The 23,314-nt window shown below is 42.6% G+C and overlaps 1 protein-coding gene across 2 annotated transcripts in view; it reads left to right on the forward strand.

The window, feature by feature from the left end:
• Nucleotides 1-23,112, forward strand: part of LOC310648632 (tyrosine-protein phosphatase non-receptor type substrate 1-like) — a 61,716-nt gene extending 38,604 nt beyond the window's left edge. The window contains exons 1-6 of one of the 2 annotated variants that reach the window (XM_083376583.1): nt 5,310-5,649; nt 11,888-12,220; nt 17,691-17,990; nt 19,990-20,277; nt 20,434-20,598; nt 21,397-23,112. In XM_083376583.1, the coding sequence (XP_083232709.1) occupies nt 5,595-5,649; nt 11,888-12,220; nt 17,691-17,990; nt 19,990-20,277; nt 20,434-20,598; nt 21,397-21,557 (1,302 nt within the window). In that variant the 5' untranslated portion in view covers nt 5,310-5,594 and the 3' untranslated portion in view covers nt 21,558-23,112. Of the gene's footprint in view, nt 1-5,309; nt 5,650-11,887; nt 12,221-17,690; nt 17,991-19,989; nt 20,278-20,433; nt 20,599-21,396 lie in introns of those variants that run through there. The other variant, XM_083376581.1, reaches the window with a different exon arrangement.
• The last annotated feature ends 202 nt before the right edge of the window (nt 23,113-23,314 follow it).

A 23,314-nucleotide genomic window follows, 5' to 3' on the forward strand; every position in this document is an offset into this window, starting at 1 on the left:
TGCCTGGCTTTTTTTTTAAAAAAGTTCTAGCTAGATTTATGCAAAACATTTAGAACTGGAAAAACCTCAAATTTGAACTACCCTATTTCAAGCATGAAACAATTATTTCAAGTGGGAAAAGACTGCTTTGATCAGTTTGGAAGCTTTTCAAACTCAGAATAGTTGTCTGATATTCAAAATGGGCCCGTTTGAATTTCAAACATTTTATTCATTCATTCAGTTCTGACTCTTGGCCACTTTATAGGCGAGTGGTCTCCATGCTATCCTGTCAAGTTCAGCTTTCCTCAATTGTTGGATGTTCATCTTTGTATCAGCTCCGAGGGTATTAAGCCAGCGAGTTCTTTGCAGCCCCTTTTTCTTGATCCGTTAACCATTCCGAGCATCATTGGCTTCTCCAATGAATTTGCACACATGACATGGCTAAAGTAAGTCAGACGTAGTCTTGTGATTTTGGATTCTAGTGTTGCTTCTGGTTTAATACGATTCACCACCCTTCTGTTAGTTGTTTTGGCTGTCTATGGTATATGCAATCTTTTATGCCAGCACCACACTTCAAAGGCATAAATTTCACAGAGCCCCGTTTTTCAACCAGAGTGGCTATGATTGACGTGCATGTAGGCTGAAGTACAGCTAGTCCGCGACTTACAACAGTTCATGTAGTGACTGTTCAAAGTTACAATGGCTTTGCAGCATCCCCATGATCATGTGATCAAAATTCAGATGCTCTGCAACTGGTTCATATTTATGGCCGTTGCTGTGTCCAGAGGTAATGTGATCACCCTTTCTGGCCTTCTGTCAAACAAAGTCAATGGAAAAGCCAGTTTCACTTAACAACCAGGATAATAACTTATCGGCTGCAGTGATGCACTTAACAACTGTGGCAAGAAAGGTTTTACAATGGAGCAAAACTCACTTAACAAAGGCTTCACTTGACAACAGAAATTTTGGGTTCATTTGTGGTGGTAAGTGAAGGATTGCCTGTATTCACAACAGTTGCAACATCTGGGACCGTGGGATTGCCATTTGTGACCTCCCCAGCTAGCTTATAGTAAGCAAAGTTAATGAGGAAGCTGGATTCTCTTAATGATCATATAATTCACTTAAAAATTGCAGTGATTTGTTTAACCAGAACTGGTGGGACCATAAAGTAGAGAAAGTAACAGAAAATGAAGAAGTTAAACTACTCTAGTCTAGAACTTTAAAATTCAAATAGAAAGGCACCTGCTACATAACACACCAGACTTAACAATTATGGATAAGATAGACAAAAAAAGTCTGGATAGTGGCTATGGCAGTAGTGCAGACAGAAGGGTAGTGTGTGTGTGGGGGGGAAAGCTGGAGAAGATAACAAAATACAAAGACTTGCAAATAGAAATAGAACAACTATGGCAAAAGAAAGCAAAGTTAGTACCTTGGGTGCAATCTCAACACAGCTGGAGCACCAAAGGAATTCCTGTTTTTCTTAGTTCTCATAAAAAACCTAAAATCAATCATCAGAATAATCCCCAAACATCTGGAGCACTACTTAAATACCATCGGCATTGACAAAATTACATCAGTCAACTGCAAAAGGAAACTTTATTTGGAATAGTTTACATCTAGTGACAATACCTTTAACACCAACATATGCCTATCCCAGGTTCTTGGGAAGGTCTTGATAGGTAGATAAAAATGACAATCCAGTCTGAACATCTGGTTGATGGTGAAACGAATCATAATAAGCTTCGTTGTTACTTTCTCTTGGAAATTCTTAAATGCACAGTCATAGCCCAAAGGAATTCATTCTCACGAACAGTTGCTCCAAATATAGACCAAAGTCACCTTAGTATAGAATCAAAATCATGTGAAGTATTAGTACTGCTTTATAAATCCTTAGTATGACCACACCTTGAATACTGCATCCAGTTTTGGTCAGTACATTACAAAAAAGACTTTGGAAAAAGTGCAAAGAAGAATAACTAAGATGATTAAAGGTCTGGAGACCAAAACATATGAAGAACGGTTGAAGGAATTGCATATTGCCAGTCTAAAGAAGGACTAGGGGTGAAATGATTCCAGTATGTAAGGGGCTGCTACAAAGAAGAGGAGGTGAACTTATTTTCCAAAGCACCAGAGGGTAGGACAAGAAACAATGAAAACTAATCAAGGAGAGAAGCAACCTGGAATTAAGGAGAAACTTCCTAACAGTGAGGACAATTAACCAGTGCAACAGCTTGCCCTCCAAAGCTATGGAATAAAACTGTGACCGAAACTGGATGTTCTGCTTCAGATACCATGAAGCCTCCTCCCAGGAAGTAACAAAGAAAATAGATTGTGACAAGGATGTATATTGTCCCAGACAATCCTGCGGACCCTGCTCAAACAATGCTCATATCCACCACCCCCGCCGGACAGGAGGGAACTGCCGATAATCTTTTCTGCCATCCTCACCACTCTCTGCACCGCCTTCCTGTCTGAAGCAGTGATGCTTCCAAACCAGACAGTAACGCATTATGACAGGATGCTCTCGATTGTCCCTCTGTACAAAGTGGTAAGGACAGGGGAAGGAAGATGTGCTTTTCTCTTGTGATGCAGAAAAAGCAAGCGCTGCTGTGCTCGCTTCACCAGTGTCCTGCTGTTGAGCAACCAAGCCAGCCTACTCGTTAACTGCACACCCAGAAGTTTGATGCTGGCAACCGTCCCCTCAGGTGAATCATTAATACAGAGAGGAGTGTGGCTGTGCCTGCCTTTTCTGAAATTGACAATGATCTCTTTGGTTTTTCCAACGTTTAAAACTAGACTGTTTTTCTTACACCAGTTCATCAAACCCTCAGCCTCCTTGCCATAAACGTCCTCGTTGCCATCTTGAATAAGGCCAATTACTGTATAAGAAAGTTCTCATTGCACCGATGTTAACTGTTGTGTAGTGGGTTCTTGGGAAGCAGAAGGGAGACCAGAGGGTTCAAACAGAAACATTGCTTTATTGTAGTAACAGGAACAGAACTGAAAACAGAGGCTTCCACGCAACTACTTATACAGTTGGCTGCTAGGCGGCCAATAGGTTTGAAGGAACCTATTCCCACCCCAGAGCCAACCAGTGATTGTCCTGAGTAGCCAGCAACACCCTAATTAAGCAATTTCAAGCAGCATTCAAAGACACGTGAAAACAGTTCCCAGTAAAAGGCCCAATACATTACATTAACAAACTGGAAAAACTTGTCAAAACATATTATTGTTCTTATTTCTCTTGCTATCTGTTTTATCAGGTCCTATATCCCATAATATATCCCATGATATATCCCATAATCAGAAGTTCAGAAGATCAGAAGGCCAGCAGTTTGGCGGGTCGAATCCCGAGTGCCGCATAACAGAGTGAGCGCCTGTTACTCATCCCAGCTTCTGCCAACCTAGCAGTTCGAAAGCACGTAAAAATGCAAGTAGAAAAATAGGGACCACTACGGTGGGAAGGTAACAGCGTTCCGTGCGCCTTTGGCGTCTAGTCATGCCGGCCACATGACCACGGAAGATGTCCTCAAACAAACGCTGGCTCTTCAGCTTTGAAACGGGGATGAGCACCGGCCCCTAGAGTCGGAAACGACTAGCATGCATGTGCAGGGGAACCTAAAGGGGCCGGTGCTCACAGTGGCGTAGCGTGGGGGGTGCAGGGGGGGCCGGCTGCACCGGGCGCAACTTCTGGGGGGGGCACGCTCGACGGCGCCGGGATCCGGTAGGGCGGAGGCACCGGAGCCCCAGCCAGGAAGGGCCTGACGCCCCACGGCGCGCCACACACACACACACACACACACACACAAACACACAACCACACAGCGTGACTCCTCCTTCGGGCCGCTCCGCCTTCGCTCTGGCGCTGGACGGAAGCCTTCTCTCCCTCCTCCCCCCCCCGCAAAGGAGAAGGCGGCTCCTGAGCGTGCACAGAGCGCGGCCCTCCTGCAAGCCCGGGGCTCCGCTGCGGAGGCTCTCCCAAGGTGCTCCCGGGGTTGCCAAAGGCGGGGGGGGGGGCACGGCGGGGCTTGAAAGAGGGTGGATTTCCCGCGGGGGGAGGATTGCTGCAGCGTCTCTCCGGGGGTCCCTGCTCTGGAACGAAAGCTGCGTCGGCAGGTTGCCGATCCAACCGTGCATCGGCGATCGGGACCGCCCCCTCCCCGACACACGTCACCAGCAGCGAGAGTTTCCAGCCAGGCCGGCGAATCTTTGGGGTGAGGTGCCAAAGAGAAGGAGGCGGCTTGGCTTGGATAAGCAGCGTCTGGGCAGAAAATGGGTCGGGCGCCACAGCAAGTATGAGTTCCTGGGGTTCAGCCTAAGCAGGCAAAGCTGGAGGGTGGGTTGGTTGGCTTTTCCGGCTTTGGAATAACCTTGGGAAGCTGAGGCATTGTAAGTTGGAAGTCATTGTTTGTCGCCTAACATGTTGGGTCAACCCCACGCCACATGCTAAGCCATAAACCGTGGTTGGTATCCAGGGTTTAGGACAAGATGGAGAAAACTAGCCAATTGTGGGATCATAAATCTTGATGAAGCCCATCATCACTCCATGTGATGTATGCACTCAATCTACAAACGTAGTCCAAGCCTATTCACATCTGTTGTAAGGTCATTCTCTCGTGGGGTTTATCCTGACGTCCACTAAGAGTGGAACAAACATGCCCCATTAACCATTTTCAACGCCATGTCCTCTCTTTATCTCATCCTAAATCACAGCTGAGGCACCTTAAAGTTGCCTTGTTTCAGTTTTAAACTAGCATTTTCCCTCTTCTCCAGAGACCCTTTTTTGCCTTGAACCTAACTCAGGGGTAGGCAACCTTGGCTCTTTTATGACTCATGGACTTCAACTCCCAGAATTCCTGAGCTAGTGGAAGAGACTCAAGTGCTAAAATCCACAGGTTAGGGGGCACAAATTACTTGCCTTGCCCCGGGTGCTGACAACCCACGCTACGCCACTGGGTGCTCATCATCTCCGTTTCAAAGCCAAAGAGCCAGCGCTTATCCGAGGACGTCTCCGTGGTCATGTGGCCGGCATGACTAGACGCCAAAGGCGCACGGAACCATATTGCATTTTTATGTGCTTTCGAACTGCTAGGTTGGCAGAAGCTGGGACGAGTAACAGGCGCTCACTCTGTTACGCGGCACTCGGGATTCGACCCGCCAAACTGCCGACCATCTGATCGACAACCTCAGCGCCCCAACCCACTGAGCCACCGCGTCCCTTTTGGGGGGGAGCCTTTACCTTTATATCCCATAAAATCAAACATTCTCTACTGGATTGTCTTCTGCTTCTCATCAAGTTTGTGCTCTCAACAAGTTTTTTTTTTAAATTTTTATTTGAATTCGCGTCATTCGGGTAAACTACCCGTCCCCAGTTTGTCTTTATTTAGCTTTTTATTATTATTATTATTCAATTCAATTTCTTCCCACTCCCTCCCCTTTTTCGCGGGGTAACTATCGTTTATTATACCGTAAATTAATTTTCAGCTCTGTGGGTGGGTGTTTCCCCCCCCTCCCCTCTCGATTAATCGGAAAACGGAAAAAACAAAACAAAACGCTGAGCATGGGCGAACGCCAGACGAAAGCGAAACTGTAACGTAGGATTAAAAATAAGCATGTCGCTCTCCTTCGGATCCTTCGCTTGCCTCTTGGTGTATTTGCCGTTTACACGTAAGTAACCAGAAAACCGAATCGCCCAAGCATCCACCGGGCTCGGGAACCGTCCCGGGACGTTGACTGGGAGCGAAGCCAGGCCAGAGACGGGAGAGGAGCGATGTTGTACCTGGATGCTGGGCGGAAAGTCTTTCGCTTTTTAACCACCTCTTTCCCCCCCCCCTCCAAAAAAAAAACCCCACTCCAATTGCAGTTAATTCTTCCAAGGAAAAAGGCGCAGCGGGGTTATCGTGGGAAATCGCCCCGAAGTCTTCTGAGCCTAGGTGGATTTGCTTAAGCCAGGGGTCTTCAAACTTGGCTCTTTTATGACTTGTGGACTTCAACTCCCAGAATTCCTCAGCCAGGCACCTGGCTGAGGAATTCTGGGAGTTGAAGTCCACAAGTCATAAAAGGGCCAAGTTTGAAGACCCCCGGCCTTAAGCGGATGAAAAACGGTTAGGACCCCATTTCTCCCCCACCCCCACCCCGCGCTGCGATCCTGTGGCGCAGGCATTTCCAGATCGGTCTTTTATAATAAACGGCTCCGAGCGCCGTTTTGTTTTTTTTTTCCCAAACTTGGGCAAGTTTTAAGATGTGCGGACTTGAACTTCAAAAATTCTGGCAATCCTTTGCGGACTTTTTTTTGCCGATAACGGGGTAGGAAAGTTGACCGTGTTGTGTGTGGATTTGCTTATCCTGCAGATAAGGGATGGGGATGGGATGTGGGACCAAGAGATACAGTAGCTGTATGGAACCTTAAAGGGGGGGTTGAAGACTTACTACATTTGTCTATATAATATGCTACTATATGGACCGGACTATGAAGGTTCAAACTATGCCGTAGCATGAACTATGTAGTAGTGAAGGTTTGAAGTCACTTCTTTATGGCTTTCTTTTTCTTATAATATTCTTTCTTTTCTCTGGTTCCTTTTTCATCTGCTTTTTATTTTTCCCTACCGTTCTTTTTTCTTTAGTTTGTGTTAGTTGTTTTTTTTTTTTACAATTTTAATCCACGTCCTTCTTTCTTTTGTCTTTTTTTAAGCACAGAAAATTGGCAAAGAGTTCCGCCATTTCCCTTTTCAGCCCATGGGATGGGAATGTCTTTTTTCCTTTTCTGTCCTCAAGGATGTCAAATTTAAGGCTTAATCGTGGGCGGCTTATCAAGGAAAACCATGCAATTGGTGTTTACTCGCAATGCTGTTGATAACATGGTCCGTCATCTGTTTTGTGGGGTGGGGCCAAGAACAGCAACCAACAACAGGGTGAGAGAAGCTGTGGATGGTGCCCAGTATCTTGCAATTGGCTATTGCAATGGGGAGGCAACGGACCCAGCTTGATGGTCATTTTTGGAGACCTGTGGCAATGAGGATTGGTAGATCAAAGTTCAAGAGGGCTGGATTCTCAGAAGGGAGATTTTCTTTCTTTCTTTCTTTCTTTCTTTCTTTCTTTCTTTCTTTCTTTCTTTCTTTCTTTCTTTCCTCCCTCTCTCCCTCCCTCTCTCTCTCTTTCTCTTTCTCATTATTTTTACAAATAAGGTGGCAAACATATACAACCCATCTTTCTCTTCCTATTTTCGACACAACAACGACAACTGTGCGTTCTATGACAAAAAAAAGCACTGGTTCTTGGGATCCTGACACTAATTGATTTTGTTGTATTAGGCTAAGTCATGAACTTTTATATCACTTTGAAATGGCAGCTTTCGGCACACTGTTCAAATGTCAAGAGATGCCCTCAGTTAGAGGAGATCATTAGAAAGAAAAAAGGCTCTCCAAACTTTCCCTGAAATAATATTTTACTGCTCTAGATAAGGTGGAAACAGATGATGAATTTCGGAAGGAACCTGCATTCGAGGAATTCTTATCATTGTAGTTCAGTCAAAGAATAAACCTTCACCTGAAGGATATATACCATTCTCATCCCAATTATGTATTTATTTGTCATACACACACACACACACACACACACATATATATATATATAAATTTATATATATGTATATGTATATATATGTGTGTGTGTGTGTATGTATATATATATATATATATATATATATATATATATATATATATATATATATATATATATATATATATATATATATATATATATATATATATATATATATATATATATATATATATATATATATATATATGTAGATCTAGAGTCTCGGGTTTCTTCCCGCGTTCCTTTCATCTTCAGAAAGTTGTGGCGACGTTTCGACGAAATCACATCCGTCATCATCAGGCCGGAGTGTTCCTCCTGCTGCTTCCAGGAGCAATGCGTGGTCTGGCTGTTCCTTTCTTTCCAACTGCCGGTGGGGCTGAGTTCTGACTGGGTGGAGGCGTGGCTGCTTTCTGATTGGGTGGGGGGGGTGTCCTCCGACTGGGTGGAGGCGTGGTTGTCTTCTGATTGAGTGGAGGCGTGGCTGTCTTCTGATTGGGTGGGGTGTGTTCTGAATGGGTGGGGTTTTTTGTTGTGTTGTAATATCCTGAGTGTTGTGATTTGGTGTCCTGAAAAAACAAAAAACAAAATCACCAATATGATTCAGCAGGGGACTCCGAAACAGAAAAACATCCAAGAAGAAGAACAGAACAACGGACGAGCCATCTTGCCCTACATAAAAGGAACAACCGACAAAATCAGTAAAGTACTACGCAAACATAACATCAAAACTGCATTTAACACTGACAGAAAGATATCAACCATCCTGAGAAATCCCAAAGACAAAATAGAACTGGAAAACCAGGGCATATACCAAATCCCATGCGCCTCCTGTCCAGCAACATACATCGGACAGACTAACAGAAGAATAGAGGTACGTGTAGAAGAACATAAGAACTCAGTACAGAAAAAAGATCACACATCTCCACTAGTACAACACATAAACACTACGGGACACAACATCAATTTTGAAGGTACAAAAACAATCGCCAAAATAGAACATCTCAATAGCAGAATAATCAGAGAAGCCATTGAAATAGAAAAACACCCAGACAGTATGAACAAGCGAGACGACACCTCCCGCCTACATGCCATTTGGAAACCAGCATTGATAGAGAAACGAATTTCAGCAAACAAGGATTTAAAAAACCAACAAACAACCCCAAATGCCACCAGCCCCAGCAAGACTCATCCACACCCAGAACAAAAACTCTCCCACACAGAAGACAGAACAAGTCAAGCAAAAGTGCCATCACCCAAGCAGAAGAACGCACACACGAACCTGACTGACCCATACCAGAGATACATAGCAGGTCCTCGAACTCGGAGCCAAACCAAAGCTCTGGAGGCCACTACACAGCCCACTCCTCAGGACACCAAATCACAACACTCAGGATATTACAACACAACAAAAAACCCCACCCATTCAGAACACACCCCACCCAATCAGAAGACAGCCATGCCTCCACTCAATCAGAAGACAACCACGCCTCCACCCAGTCGGAGGACACCCCCCCCACCCAATCAGAAAGCAGCCACGCCTCCACCCAGTCAGAACTCAGCCCCACCGGCAGTTGGAAAGAAAGGAACAGCCAGACCACGCATTGCTCCTGGAAGCAGCAGGAGGAACACTCCGGCCTGATGATGACGGATGTGATTTCGTCGAAACGTCGCCACAACTTTCTGAAGATGAAAGGAACGCGGGAAGAAACCCGAGACTCTAGATCTACACATACAGACACCCGCGAGAATCTACGAAAACAAATATATATATATATATATATATATATATATATATATATATATATATATATATATATATATATATATATATATGTATATATAAATTTAGAGCAGCAAGGTCAAAATGAAACAACAATAAATAGCCATACCCTGACTAATGAATTAAGCAATAAAATTTTGTTTCAGATGGTGCATTGTGCACCATCCAAAAGTGCTGGGTCTTCACTATCTTCACAAGACCATCATTGAGGGCCCAGCCTGCCTTCTGAAGAGATGCCATGATGAGAAAAAAAAACCACTTTCTGGCTTCAACCCCTTACCAGCTCACAAAAACGTGGGGATCAAAACCAGCTTTTCCTCGGAAGATCTCTTCAGATGGGTTGATCTCAGCTGAGAAGACCTCTAGATACAAGAGCTAGATACAAGGACAGTTCCCCCCCACCCCATACCATCACTCCGCTAAACAACTAATTCCCACAATACTGTCTTACGCCTGGGATGTCAAACTACCTAGTAGGGCTGTATTACTATTACCCTTCTCATCTTTCCTATTACCTATTTCCGTAGTTTCTTATGGCTATAACTTTGTTGTTTGTATCTTATGATTTATGTTAATGTTTTTTATTAGTATCCTATTATGATTTATGTTAACTGGTAATTTAGTATCCTATGACTATCACTGACTGTTGCATCTTATGATTTATGATTATTCTATCTTATGATTGTGATCACGATTTATCACTTGTTGCTTGTATGTGCACTGAGAGCTTATGCACCGGAGACAAATTCCTTTTGTGTCCAGTCACACTTGGCCAATAAAGAATTCTATTCTATTCTATTCTATTCTATTCTATTCTATTCTATTCTATTCTATTCTATTCTATTCTATTCTATTCTATTCTATTCTATTCTATTCACTAAAATAGACAGTCTTGAACTTATGTGGATGCCAGGCCACATACAGGTAGTCCTTGGCATATGATCATAACTGAGCCCAAAATTTCTGTTGCTAAGTGAAACATTTGTGTAGCGCTACCCCTGTAAGGATCGCTGGAGTCCGGGTCCTCCTGGCCCTCTTGGTATGGCTGCCGGTCCGCAGTGGTCCCTCGCTCAGGCACCTCTGCTTGCCTGGGTCAGATGGTGGAGTGGTGATCAGTTTCAGCAGGCGGGTCACACAAAGGGGAGGTATTCAGGTGGCTGGTCAGCCCTTCTTCTCTGTCTTTTCCACTCTCTCTCTCGCACTGCACGAGGGGCTCTCCTTCCACAGTCTCTGCTCCTCCCTTTCACTCAAACTCACTCCCTCAGGCTTGCCCCGCAACAGCCTCTCCTATTCTGTCCCCTTCTCTCCCTCAGGCTTGCCACAGAAGCCTCTCTTAATCTATCCCCCATCTCTCCTTAGGCTTGCCTCACAGAAGCCTCTCCTATTCTCCCTATCACCATTTGTCCCTCTTCACCCCTCTCCTTTCCCACCAAAACACCCTCCTTTTATATCCCCTTCTCTCCTCCCTTATCCAGTCACCCACTGCCTCTCTGGCCTTTTCCAGTAGCACTCATCAGGAGCTTCGTGCCCTCTTTCTTGGATCCTGGCCAGCACCACCACCACCCCCAGCAGCTCCCCAGCTCCCATCACTCTTCCCCAGGCCACTGGATGCCCCGATCAGCTGGAGCCATATGCGCCGATCCTGGGCCTCAACAGAGCCCCAGCAAAACCGCAGCTCCAGCTGACTCTCCCTCAGGCCTGTGCGGTGCTGCCACCGCTTCAGCTCATACACCACCACCCACCCACCCACCCCTGCCACATTTGTTAAGTGAATTTGCCCCATTTTGCAACCTTTCCTGTCACAATTGTTAAGTCAATCTCTGGAGTTGTTAAGCTAATAACACTGTTGTTAAATAAATCTGGTTTCTCTGGTGACTTTCTTAGAAGAAGGCTGCAAATTGGTGATCACTTGACCTCAGGGCATTGCAACCATAATGAATGCGAGTCAGTTGCCAAGCGTTTGCAAAAGTCATAAGCATGAAAAATGGTCATTTTTTTTCTCCCCCAGTGCCATTGTAATTGCGAACGGTCACTAAGTGAACTGTGGTGCCTTCTGTTGATTTTCTTTTTTTTTAATTGAAAAGTTTTGTAAAAATTACAATATTATCCCCCCCAACCCACCCTTGACCCCCCCTCCCCCCACTTCCCAGAGCTGATTACAGGGTTACAAATATATAATAATCATAATCTAGCTAACATTAACCAACTATATAAATAACCAAATACATAATACGCTTTAACTCCCTATAACAAAAATACAAGCAAACAAAAAATATCCAAATTATCAAACAATACTAATACTAAATATAATAATAACAATCTAAAATTTACTCATAAGCTAAATGGAACTTTTTAGTCCCACATTTATCCTGGATATAATCTATCCATCTTCTCCAAACCGAAATGTACCTTTCTTGTGAATGATCCTTCAAATAAGCAGAAATCTTATTGATTTTCTAATGGCAATTCATCCTGCTGTCTGTTGATTTTCTAACGGCAATTCGTCCTGCTGTCTTTCTCTTTCAGAGGCAGCTTTGAGCGTTACGCTCCCCGAAGGAACAATTCAAGCCAAACCGGGTTCTGATGTCCTCCTGCCTTGTTACTTCCAGGATTCTTCTGGGCACATAGATCTCGAACGCCTGGCTGTGACGTGGCGTGTGGGCACCAGAGATATTGCTAAGTATGAAGATAAGTTAGAAGTCTTTCACCAAGGGGCAAAGATGTCTCCTGAAGACCTGCTACGGGGCAATGCCAGCCTTCTACTTCCAGATGTGCAGGATGCAGATAGCAACACTTATACTTGCATTGTTATCTACAGCCCTGACCTTGAACAACAGTCAGTAGAGTTGAGAGTGGAAGGTAAAGGAAATCAAGGGAAACGGGATGAGGGTGCTACGTTAACCTTAAAGATGTTTTAAGCGTGAACACAACACAGGTCAAAACCCTTGATCTGGATGGGCATTTTATTACCAGTGGGCCACATCTGGTGGGAGGCATGGCATTGGCAGTGGGGGAAAGGGTGGGGACGTCGGGGGAGGAGGGCAGGGGTGGGGTGGCAGGAGGGCAGGGGGTGGCGGCGACAGCCTTCCACAACAGTCCCAGTTTCCAATGTGGCTCCTTGGGAAAATTAATTGCCTACCCCCGATCTAGACCACAATTTTAAAAGTCTTTTGGAGGGAGTTAGGGGTCACTGACTATTAATGATGCTAAAACATACTTACTCAGTAATATCTACAGCACCAGGCTTTTGTTTTTGTTTTCGTTTTGCTTGAAAACATTTTCAATTACAGGGAGCCCTCAAGATATGACCACAATCAGGCTGGAATGCCTGTCACTATGAAGAGCGGCTTTTGCGAGTTGTGCCCAATTTTACGACTTTTTTTTTTGCTGCGGTCATTAAAGAAATCACTGTGGCTGTTAAGTGAATCACATTGCTGTTAAGCGAATCTGATTTTCAGCGATTTTGCTTGCCAGAAGCTGGCAATAAAAGCCAGAAATTGTAATCCTGTGGCCCCTGGACACTGCAAATGTCATAATAAATGGCAATTGCCAGGCACCAGGATTTTTTTTTTTATTGAAAAGTTTTAAAATACATTTTATCTTTAACAATCCCCCCTCCCCTACCTATCCCTCCCTACCGCTCCCCCCCTTTCCCCCCTCCCCCCCCACTTCCCAGAGCTAAGTACAGGGTATAAAAACAAGGAACAATCATTAACATCCATATGCTACCAACAATAAATTCTTAAATCTATCACTCTCTAGCTCATATAAGATAACTACAAACAATACTAATATTTCATATAAAAAAAGAAAATAAAAAGGAAGACTTATTCAAATGCTAAATGAAACTTTTTAGTCCCATATTTCTTCTGGATATATTCAATCCATTTTTTCCACTCCATAATATAGCGTTCTTGCGAATGATCTTTCAAATAAGCCGAGATCTTTGCCATTTCTGCCAGGTCAGAAACCTTTAAAGTCCATTCCTCTATAGTCGGCAGTTCCTCCTTCTTCCAATACTGACCTATTAAAAGTCTTGCTGCCGTAATTAAATTCAACATCAGCTTAGTGTCCACAACCGTAGCATCTGTAATTATACCCAGCAAAAAAAGTTGCGGACAAAACTTTATCCTTTGCTTGAAAATCTTCTGCATATTCCACCAAATTTTTATCCAAAAGGCCTTAACCTTTTTACAAGTCCACCATATGTGAAAATATGTTGCATCTTCATCACCACACCTCCAGCATTTGGGCTGATAATTCGGATACATACTTGCAAGCTAAATGCCATCTATAAAACATTTTATAAAAGTTCTCTCTTAAGTTTTGAGCTTGTGTAAATTTTACGTTCCTCACCCAGATCTTCTCCCACGTGTCCATTGTAATAACTTCTTGGATGTTTTGGGCCCATTTTATCGTACAATCTTTAACAAGTTCTGTTTCTGAGTCAATTTCTATCAATGCAAGATATATCCATTTGATATGTGCTGGACCCTGATTTCTAATTTGCTTAATCAGATTTTCATCAGTCATTGTAAAACCAGTTTTCTGATCTTCTTTCCACCTGGCCCATAGCTGAATATATTGAAACCAAGTTTGAACAATCTTCTCATCTCGCAAGAGGCTGTACGGTTTCAGACACCAGACATTTCTTTCCAAACTTAAAATCTCCTTATACGTAGTTACATCATGTTTAAAACCAACATTTATATTTTCTATTGCGTGTTTTGGGATTGCCCATAATGGTATCTTACAATCTAACTTATGTCTATACTTCTTCCAAACTCTCAACAATGCCTGTCTTAAGATATGCACTTTAAACACACTGTCTACCTTCTTATCATACAACAAATATGCATGCCAGCCAAATAACAAGTCGTAGCCCTCAAGATTTAATAATCTCTCTTGTGTCAAATTAATCCAATCACTTATTCCTGCTAACACAGCAGCTTCATAATATAATTTAAGATTAGGCATTTTAAGACCACCTCTTTCACGAGTATCCTGCATAATCTTAAGTTTAACTCGTGGCCTTTTCCCTGCCCAAACAAATTTATTGATACCTCGCTGCCATTCCTCCAGATTAGAATCTTTCTTAAGAACCGGTATCATTTGAAATAAGAATAAAAATTTAGGCAGGACATTCATTTTCACTGCTGCGATTCTTCCCAACAAAGACAATTGCAATTTTTCCCAACTCTCCATTTCTTTTTGAATTTTTCCCCATAATTTTTCATAGTTATTTTTATATAGCTTTGTATTAGAGGGTGACAAAAACACCCCCAAATATTTGACCCTTTTAGCAATCTCAAATCCAGTTAATCCTTCTAAAAGAGCCTTTTGCGATACTGTCATATTTTTGGCCAAAATTTTAGTTTTTTGTGCGTTAACTTTAAATCCAGAAACCCTCCCATATTGCATTATTATCTCCATCAGGTCCACAACAGAGTTTTCTGGCTGGGTCACTGTAACAACCAGATCGTCTGCAAACGCCCTCAATCTATAATCCTGATCTCTAATTTGTATACCCTTAATTCTTTCCGAATTCCGTATTTTTACTAGTAATATCTCCAATGTTAACACAAATAATAAAGGCGATAACGGACACCCTTGCCTTGTGCCCTTCTCAATATTACATGCTTCAGTCAAACTATTGTTAACTATTATTCGGGCAGTTTGTTTTTGATATAATGCCCTAATTGGTTGCAGAAATTTATCCCCAAAATTCATTTTATCTAAAACTTTCATCAAAAATTGCCAATTCAATTGATCAAAAGCTTTTTCAGCATCTAAAAAAATTAGCGCCGCAGGGCCAGGCACCAGGATTTTAATCACACAACTGGGAGGGACACCTGTGACAGTTGTAAGGGCAAGGACTGGTTATAAGTAATATTTTCCAGTCCTGTTGCGATTTCACACGGTCACTAATTGAATGGTCAGGAGTCGAGGACTACATCTACTTCTTGCTTTACCAGGAAGATACAATCCACCTCCACTTTAGCTACAGTGCTTGAGTCACAGGGATGGAGACCCGTTAAAGAAGTAGCTTTGCATGATCTGCCCAAAGACTTGTCAGCAGGTGATGTCTCCTGATAGGACAATCTGGTTTAATACAGTTCAGCACCTTCCTCTTAGTTGTTCTGGCTGTCCATGGTTTATGCAATCATTTATGCCAGCACCATGGTTCAAAGGCCTCAATTTTATAGAGCCCTGTTTTTCAGCCAGAGTGGCTATGATTGACATGCACGTAGGTTGAAATGCAGGTCGTCCTTGTCTTACAACAGTTCACTTAATGACCGTTCGAAGTTACAACGGCACTGAAAAAATTGACATGACCATTTTTTCACACTTCTGACCTTTGCAGCATTCCTCACGGTCACGTGATTTACATTCGGGTGCTTGGCAACTGACTCAGATTTATGAAGGCTGCAGTCTCCCAGGGTCATGTGCTCACTTTTTGCAACCTTCCGACAAGTAAAGTCAATGGGGAAGCCAGATTCACTTAGCAACCGTGTTACTAATTTAACAAAAGTGCAATGATTCAAATGTGGCAAGAAAAGTCATAAAATGGGGCAAAATTTCTCACTTAGCAACGTCAATGTTGGGCTCAATTGTGGTCCTAAGTTGAGGACTACCTGTAGATCTGGCAGAAGCAGGAGGACTTTCAATTCCGCCAGCACCACTTCTTCCTTGTGATGTATTCACCCAGTTGTTAACAAGCTGGGTGGGAACTTGTGACATTCCCAAGTGGGAGAAGAGATTGCCTGAACAGGGAGCCATATCCTGCTTCAGGCAACAGCCCCCTTGCTACCTGTCAGCGCACCACACGTCATCAGCTGTTGCAGTTTGTCAGAGGGTGGGAACCAACAGGAACAAAACCAGATACATGCACACACCCAACAAAGGAATCCAGTGCTGTTTATTGCTATACAAGCTGAGTATATAATGTATATACTCAGTAAATATATGTGCGTTTCTCTCTATACAGCACACACACACACACACATAGTTACTAATATATATGTAAATATATGCACCATCAAAATCTAATTACGAAGTATACTAGATGAGTTAAATAGAAAAATAGAGAGTTTCTGCAAATGGGGGCGGGGGGGGGAGAGAATAAATCCACCCAGCCCCACTTCCACCTTTTTTTTTGTCAGGTATATCCTCTGACCCCCATATAAATTTAAAAGAAATATATACATAATTAGAATGAATATGCAAATAAAATAAGGCCCTGTCATATCTACCTATATGCTATCTGTACCATCTGAAATTGTCATCAGATCTTGCTTTTCTTGGGATTAGCCATTATCTGAGCTGCACTGTTGGCCATTGGAGAGATTATTATCAGTAGTGTCTTCTTTTCATTTGAATTTCTTTGAATTTCCTCCCTAGAAAAGTTTGTTAGCTTGGTTTGCCCATCAAAATTACTTGTCAGCCAAAATCCTTCTTACTGTAGGTCTGTGTCCTTTGACTTTATTACATTTTTTTTCTTACATGTAAATGCATCCATACATTTTATGTATGTAAGGTAAAGGTAAAGGTTCCCCCGCACATGCGTGCTAGTCATTTCCGACTCTAGGGGCCAGTGCTCATCTCCGTTTCAAAGCCAAAGAAGCCAGCGCTTGTCCGAGGACGTCTCCGTGGTCATGTGGCCCGCATGACTAGACGCCAAAGGCGCACAAAGCGCTGTTACCTTCCCACCTTAGTGGTCCCTATTTTTCTACTTGCATTTTTACGTGCTTTCGAACTGCTAGGTTGGCAGAAGCTGGGACGAGTAACAGGCTCTCTGCTACGCGGCACTCGGGATTTGACCTGCCAAACTGCCGATCTTCTGATCGACAATCTCAGCATCCTAACCCACTGAGCCACCATGTCTGTGTGTGTGTGTGTGTGTGTGTGTGTGTGTGTTTCAGTAAATTCCAAAGGCAACAGAACTGGATACAACCTGTACCTGGTATGGAGTTAAATGCATCTTTCTACAACTTGAATGTGTGTTACAGTGTTTATGTACAATTGTTTATTGACCCAGAGTAAGAAAATTGTGAGAAACAGGTGCAGATGTTTAGACATTCTTTCGAACAGTGCCACCTCCTTTGTGAGAAATTACAGCTTTGAAACATTTCCTGTAGGAAGCTAACAATCTTTCTGTTCTTGTTTTTGGAGTTTTCTCATTCTGTCTTGGGTGCAGCTTCCTGTACATTTCCAAGCAATACTATATAGCAGTAGGTGGATCACAGCTGTTGGCCTTGGATGCTCACTAATGGATTTAATGGGGTTCCTAGACAGTAAGAATGTCTTCTTCTATCCTCTCTGTTCCCAGCTCCCCCACTTGTTAAACTTGGCTCCACAAACGTGCAGTTGACCAAGCCAAGCACGGTTGCGTGTACAGCAACAGATTTTTATCCTGGCAAAATATCCATGACGTGGTTCCAAAATGATAGGATTGTGCAAGGCCCCGAACAGCCTCCTGCTCAGCCCAGCACCGGCCAATTGTTCAGAGCAGAAAGTGTCTTGAAGCTCATACCAGAATTTTCGGATGCCAATGCCAACTTCTCTTGCCATATCCATCACCAAGCAAACGAAGGGCCAGAGGTGCTAAATTTCCAGTTGCGATTGCAAGGTGAGTTTGACCTTTTGCTTGGAAAGCAAGGATTGCTGGCAGCCGTTCTCCAGCTGTCCACTCACAGCCTCTTTATTTTAACCTGTTTCTTGACATTTGGGCTGAAAGGCAGCGCTGAGTCCACAAAAGGCAGAAAACATCATCTTGCTTATTTAAATTTTTATTTTTTAAAAAGTCCTAATTGACTATATTTATGTGACCCACCCAGTTACCGACCCTTAGCTGACAAACGTCGTGTGGCTTGTTATCGTGACATCCTAAAGTCAGAACCAAACAAACCATACTGTTGTGTAGCATAAACCAGCCATTAGGTTCACAGCTGGCTTTAGACTCAACTTGCAGACGTTTCTGCCTTATGGGTAATGTCATTCTTTCAACTAATCTGTATTTAGTGGAAGATGAAAAGCTCTTGGGGCCTTGTATATGTTGTGATACTAAGTTGAAAGATACCATGTGATATTTTATATGTCACCCTGAAGGATATGCACAACTTGGATATCTGCCAAAGGGGGGGGGGAAGGGACTAAAGTACTAAATTGTGCTCCCTGTAGAATCAGAACATGGCACACGTCAATTTGACATCATTGCACCTTTCAGACACAGTGGTGCACAATTTAAGGTCCCAGTGCTACATGCAGCTCCCCAAACATTGGATGTGGACCCCAGAGATGTTGCTGTTGGTCAGGAGAAGTGAGAAATAAAAACACAAGGGTATTGCAGTAACTGCATATATCTGTAATGATGGTTGTTCAAACTGCACGTGATAAAAACTACAGTAGATTTACTGTCTGGATAGATTGGTTCTTTGAGATTGTAAATATATGGCCTTTATGCCCTGTAACCGCTCTGCTAGCACAAGTCAATCGTGAGCCTAGGGCTCCGTAAGGCTTAGAAATTGCCTGGTTTCCCACTGGTGGGCATCAGGCATCTTGGCTCCCTGTAGGATCCAGGAATGCCCAAAGGCAGGTAGCGTCATGGTTCCAACAGATGAAAACTCTTCAAATGAACTTTGAGGCATTGTTTACCTTAAAGAATCTTTTATTCGAGAAACAAAGTATTGGCATGACATAGTTAAAGCCAAAAACTGATTTCCCCTCCCCTGAGGACAAAGTAACAAAGCACAATTCCCTCCTCCAATTAACGGTCATAAATCACATTCCCCAATTAGCTTGAAGTGCAGGCTTTCTCCCCAGCTCTCCAGGCCGCCAAATCTTTATCAACTTTGGGAGCAATAACCTTGGATTCCCACGGCTGAGTTATTATTGTTATGACTAGCTGGACTCTCATCCACATTCCTCCTCCCAGCATCAACTAACTCTAAAAGCAAAAGAGTAAAATGGCTGCATTTCCATCTGTTGTCAAAGCAAGAACATCCGATGTTAGCAGCGCTGACAGGTAGCTTCGTAGCTCATGACCTGTGTTTGTTTCAGATCTCTCAAACGTGGTAATTTTAGGATGCATGGACATCAACTCCCCAAATTCTGAAGTACAAGCATTTTAAAGTTGCCAAGTTTAAGAAACACTGTTTTAGACAGAAGAGGGGCACAGTCAGTAGCTGGACACTGATCTTGGTGTTCCTAACTGGTCAGCTGAAACAGCTGACCCTAGTTTACACAACAGCTGTGCCAAGAATAACTTTGCTTCCAGAAGGTTGCAAAAGCTGATCAGATGACCTCAGGACACTGCGACAATCATAAATATGAACCAGTTACCAAGTGTCTGAATTTTAATCACATGACTATGGGGATGCTTCAATGGTTGTGTGAAACATGGTCATACCTTATTTTTTTCAGCGCCACTGTAAGTTCATACGCTCACTAAATAAATGGTTGTAGGCTGAGGACTATCTGTAATCTCAGGCTGGCTTCAAGGAGTTGGGAACTGATGATAGGAATTGTCTATTGCAGTGTTACTCAACCTACCCATCTTCAAGTTGCCAAGTTTGAGAAAAACTGGCCGATTGGATCCAGGGCTTCAAATTTCCTTCCTCTCTTTGCAGCTCGCCCCGTCCTTCAACTGATCACAAGGCCACAGGGGGAGAAATTTGTAGCAGCTGAGTGTAGTGTGAGCAAATTTTATCCCTCTCCAATCCACATTCAGTGGTTGCAAAACGGAGTGCCACAAGAGCATGTAAAGTCAGAGGTGCACCGCATGCCAGATGGGATGTTTTCCATCAACAGTGTCTTATTCCCCCAGAAGAATGATGTTGAAGTGACTTATGTTTGTCGAGCAGAACATGAAGCTTTGGAGACCCCATTGGAACAGTCTGTCCTTTGGCAGCCAGAAGGTGAGGGAGATAAAATAAATAAATAAATAAATAAACCTTTATTGTCAAAGTACAACATGTGTACATTGAGATTAGCTGAGCCTCCCCCCGTGCTCTCTCCCCCCAACACACAGTGATAACAATTATTACATGCAATTATTCTTCTTCATCTCCCAGGTACCCAAAGTACTAGGAGTACATTTTTTCTCTCAACTTCTTGGCCCACAGTTACCCCTACAATTCCACAAACTGCAGTGATTCCTTCACTGTTGGGATTGGCTGTTGGGCTCATAGCTGGATTGGCACTAGGAGCTGGAACAGTACTGTACTGTAAAAATAAAGGTAAGCTTTCACATCTAAAAAATGAAGGGTATAAAGAAGGACTAGGGGTGGGATGATAGCAGTGTTCCAATTTCTCAGAAGAGCAAATCAAGCTATTCTCCAAAGCGCCTGAAGGCAGGACAAGAAGCAAGGGATGGAAACTAACCAAAGAGAGAAGCAACCTAGAACTAAGGAGAAATTTCCTGACAGTTAAAACAATCAGTGGAACAACTTGGCTCCAGAAATTGTAAATGCTCCAACACTGGGAGTTTTTAAGAAGAGATTGGACAGCCATTTGTCTGAAATTGTATAGGGTTTCCTGCCTGAGCAGGGGGTTGGACTAGAAGACCTCTAAGGTTCCTTCCAACTCTGGTATTCTATTATGTTCTGTTAAAGCAAAGCCAGTGAGGAAACTGTTCAGCTAGTCCTTGACTTATGACTATATTTAAGCCCAGAATTATGGTCATAGGTTATTGTGACAATTTTTGTGGCAGTTGTTAAGCGAAGACAGTGGTTGTTAAAAAAATCCACTTTCCCAATGGATTGTGCCAGAAACCGGATGTAAATGCTGGAAATTATCAGATAAATTGCAACTTATGGTCGTGTGACTGAGACGGTACAAACAGCAGTAAAGGGGAGCTGGTTGTCAAAGTCCCCAAAATGTGATGACATGACCATGCCAAGGATAAGGCTGTCCTAACTGAAAACAAATTGTACGTAGCTCTGTAGTAACTTTGTAAGGTCATTAAGGGACCAGTCATATGTGAATTAACCTGTACCTGTTAATGACATTTTTAAAAATTTTCTCTCCGTTTACAGTCAAGAATAATTTAGTTACAGGAATATCCAGTGAGAAAAAGCTTCTTCAAAAGACAGATGAAGAGAAGGTACTTGACAGCTCAAACCCCAAGACTGGAGAGACCAGTAGTGGATTAATGCATACAGAAGAGTGTAATGATGAGCAGGAACAGCGACTTTAATGGTTGATTACTATATATATTCTGCTGAAAATGGTCATCTGTGAAAAACCAATCTACAGGTTTCTCTTTGGTGATCTATACAATGCCTCATTTCCTTCCATGGCTTAAGGAAACCACAAATATGTGAAGGCGAGGCATCTGTGAAAGACAACAAGTGGAAATTACTCTATGGAATAAGCCATCAGTCCCAGATTTCTAGCCTTTTCATTTTTAAAAATCAATCTGTTCTACAAATTATGCTGTGAAGCCAAACACTAAACCTCTCTTTTAGTTAGTTATTAGAAAAGGGGGAGGGGGGAAAAAACCCCTGCCTGTTTTTTTTTTAAAAAAAACTTTCTAGCTAGATCTATGCAAAACATTTAGAACTGGAAAAACCTCAAATTTGAACTACCCTATTTCAAGGACGGAAATTATTTCAAGTGGAAAAAGACTGCTTTGATCAGTTTGGAAGCTTTTCAAACTCAAAATAGTTGTTTGAATTTCAAACATTTTATTCATTCATTCAGTTCTGACTCTTGGCCACTTTATAGGCAAGTGGTCTCCATGCTATCCTGTCAAGTTCAGCTTTCCTCAATTGTTGGATGTTCATCTTTGTATCAGCTCCGAGGGTATTAAGCCAGCGAGTTCTTTGCAGCCCCTTTTTCTTGATCCGTTAACCATTCCGAGCATCATTGGCTTCTCCAATGAATTTGCACGCATGACATGGCTAAAGTAAGTCAGACGTAGTGTTGTGATTTTGGATTCTAGTGTTGTTTCTGGTTTAATACGATTCACCACCCTTCTGTTAGTTGTTTTGGCTGTCCATGGTATGTGCAATCTTTTATGCCAGCACCACAGTTCAAAGGCATAAATTTCACAGAGCCCCGTTTTTCAACCAGAGTGGCTATGATTGACGTGCATGTAGGCTGAAGTGCAGCTAGTCCGCAACTTACAACAGCTCATTTCGTGACTCTTCAACGGCTTATGTAAAATATGACTTATGACCGTTTTTCACAGTTACAACCTTTGCAGCATCCCCATGATCATGTGATCCAAATTCTGATGCTTGACAACTGGTTCATATTTATGATCATTACTGTGTCCTGAGGCCATGTGATCACACTGACAAGCAAAGCCAGTGGGGAACTCAGATTCACTTAACTGGCGTAAGGGTTAATAACTTATCAACTTACTTAACAAATATGGCAAGAAATATCATAAAGCGGGGCAAAACTCACTTAAGACATGTTTCACTTAACAACAGAAAATTTGCGCTCAGTTGCATAAGTTGAGGACTACCTGTACAAACTTACTGGGCTATTTTTTATTAAAAAATATTCCCTAATTGGTGCTGCCCATTTTTTTTTTAAATCAGATATGTAAGACTTTTTAGTGTTGCTATACTTGCCAGCTGAGCCTTGAATGGAAAAGAAGTCACATTCTTTTAAATGTAATTTCAAAATCACTTTTTTCAAAAAAAAGAGTGAGTATAAAGATAGGCGGCAAGGAAGAAAATTGTGTTTGGGTGGAGTTAATGATATTCTCAAAAAGAAGGAAGTGAGAAGTATAAAGAATGAAAGGTAATGTCCGAAATGGATGTGGAAGTAAAGTTTCAAGATTAGAAAGGTATGAAAAAATACATATTACTGATGTAAATTTAGCTACTTTCCTGCTTTTGCCATGTTTACTATTTTTTATATTCTTTTGTGTGCTTTGCATGAAGCTGCTTCACCCAAAAGATAATAGCAAGAAAGTATTGTGTACATATATTACATAGA

Source organism: Vipera ursinii (genome assembly GCF_947247035.1).
Source record: "Vipera ursinii genome assembly, chromosome: Z".
Taxonomy (NCBI): domain Eukaryota; kingdom Metazoa; phylum Chordata; class Lepidosauria; order Squamata; family Viperidae; genus Vipera; species Vipera ursinii.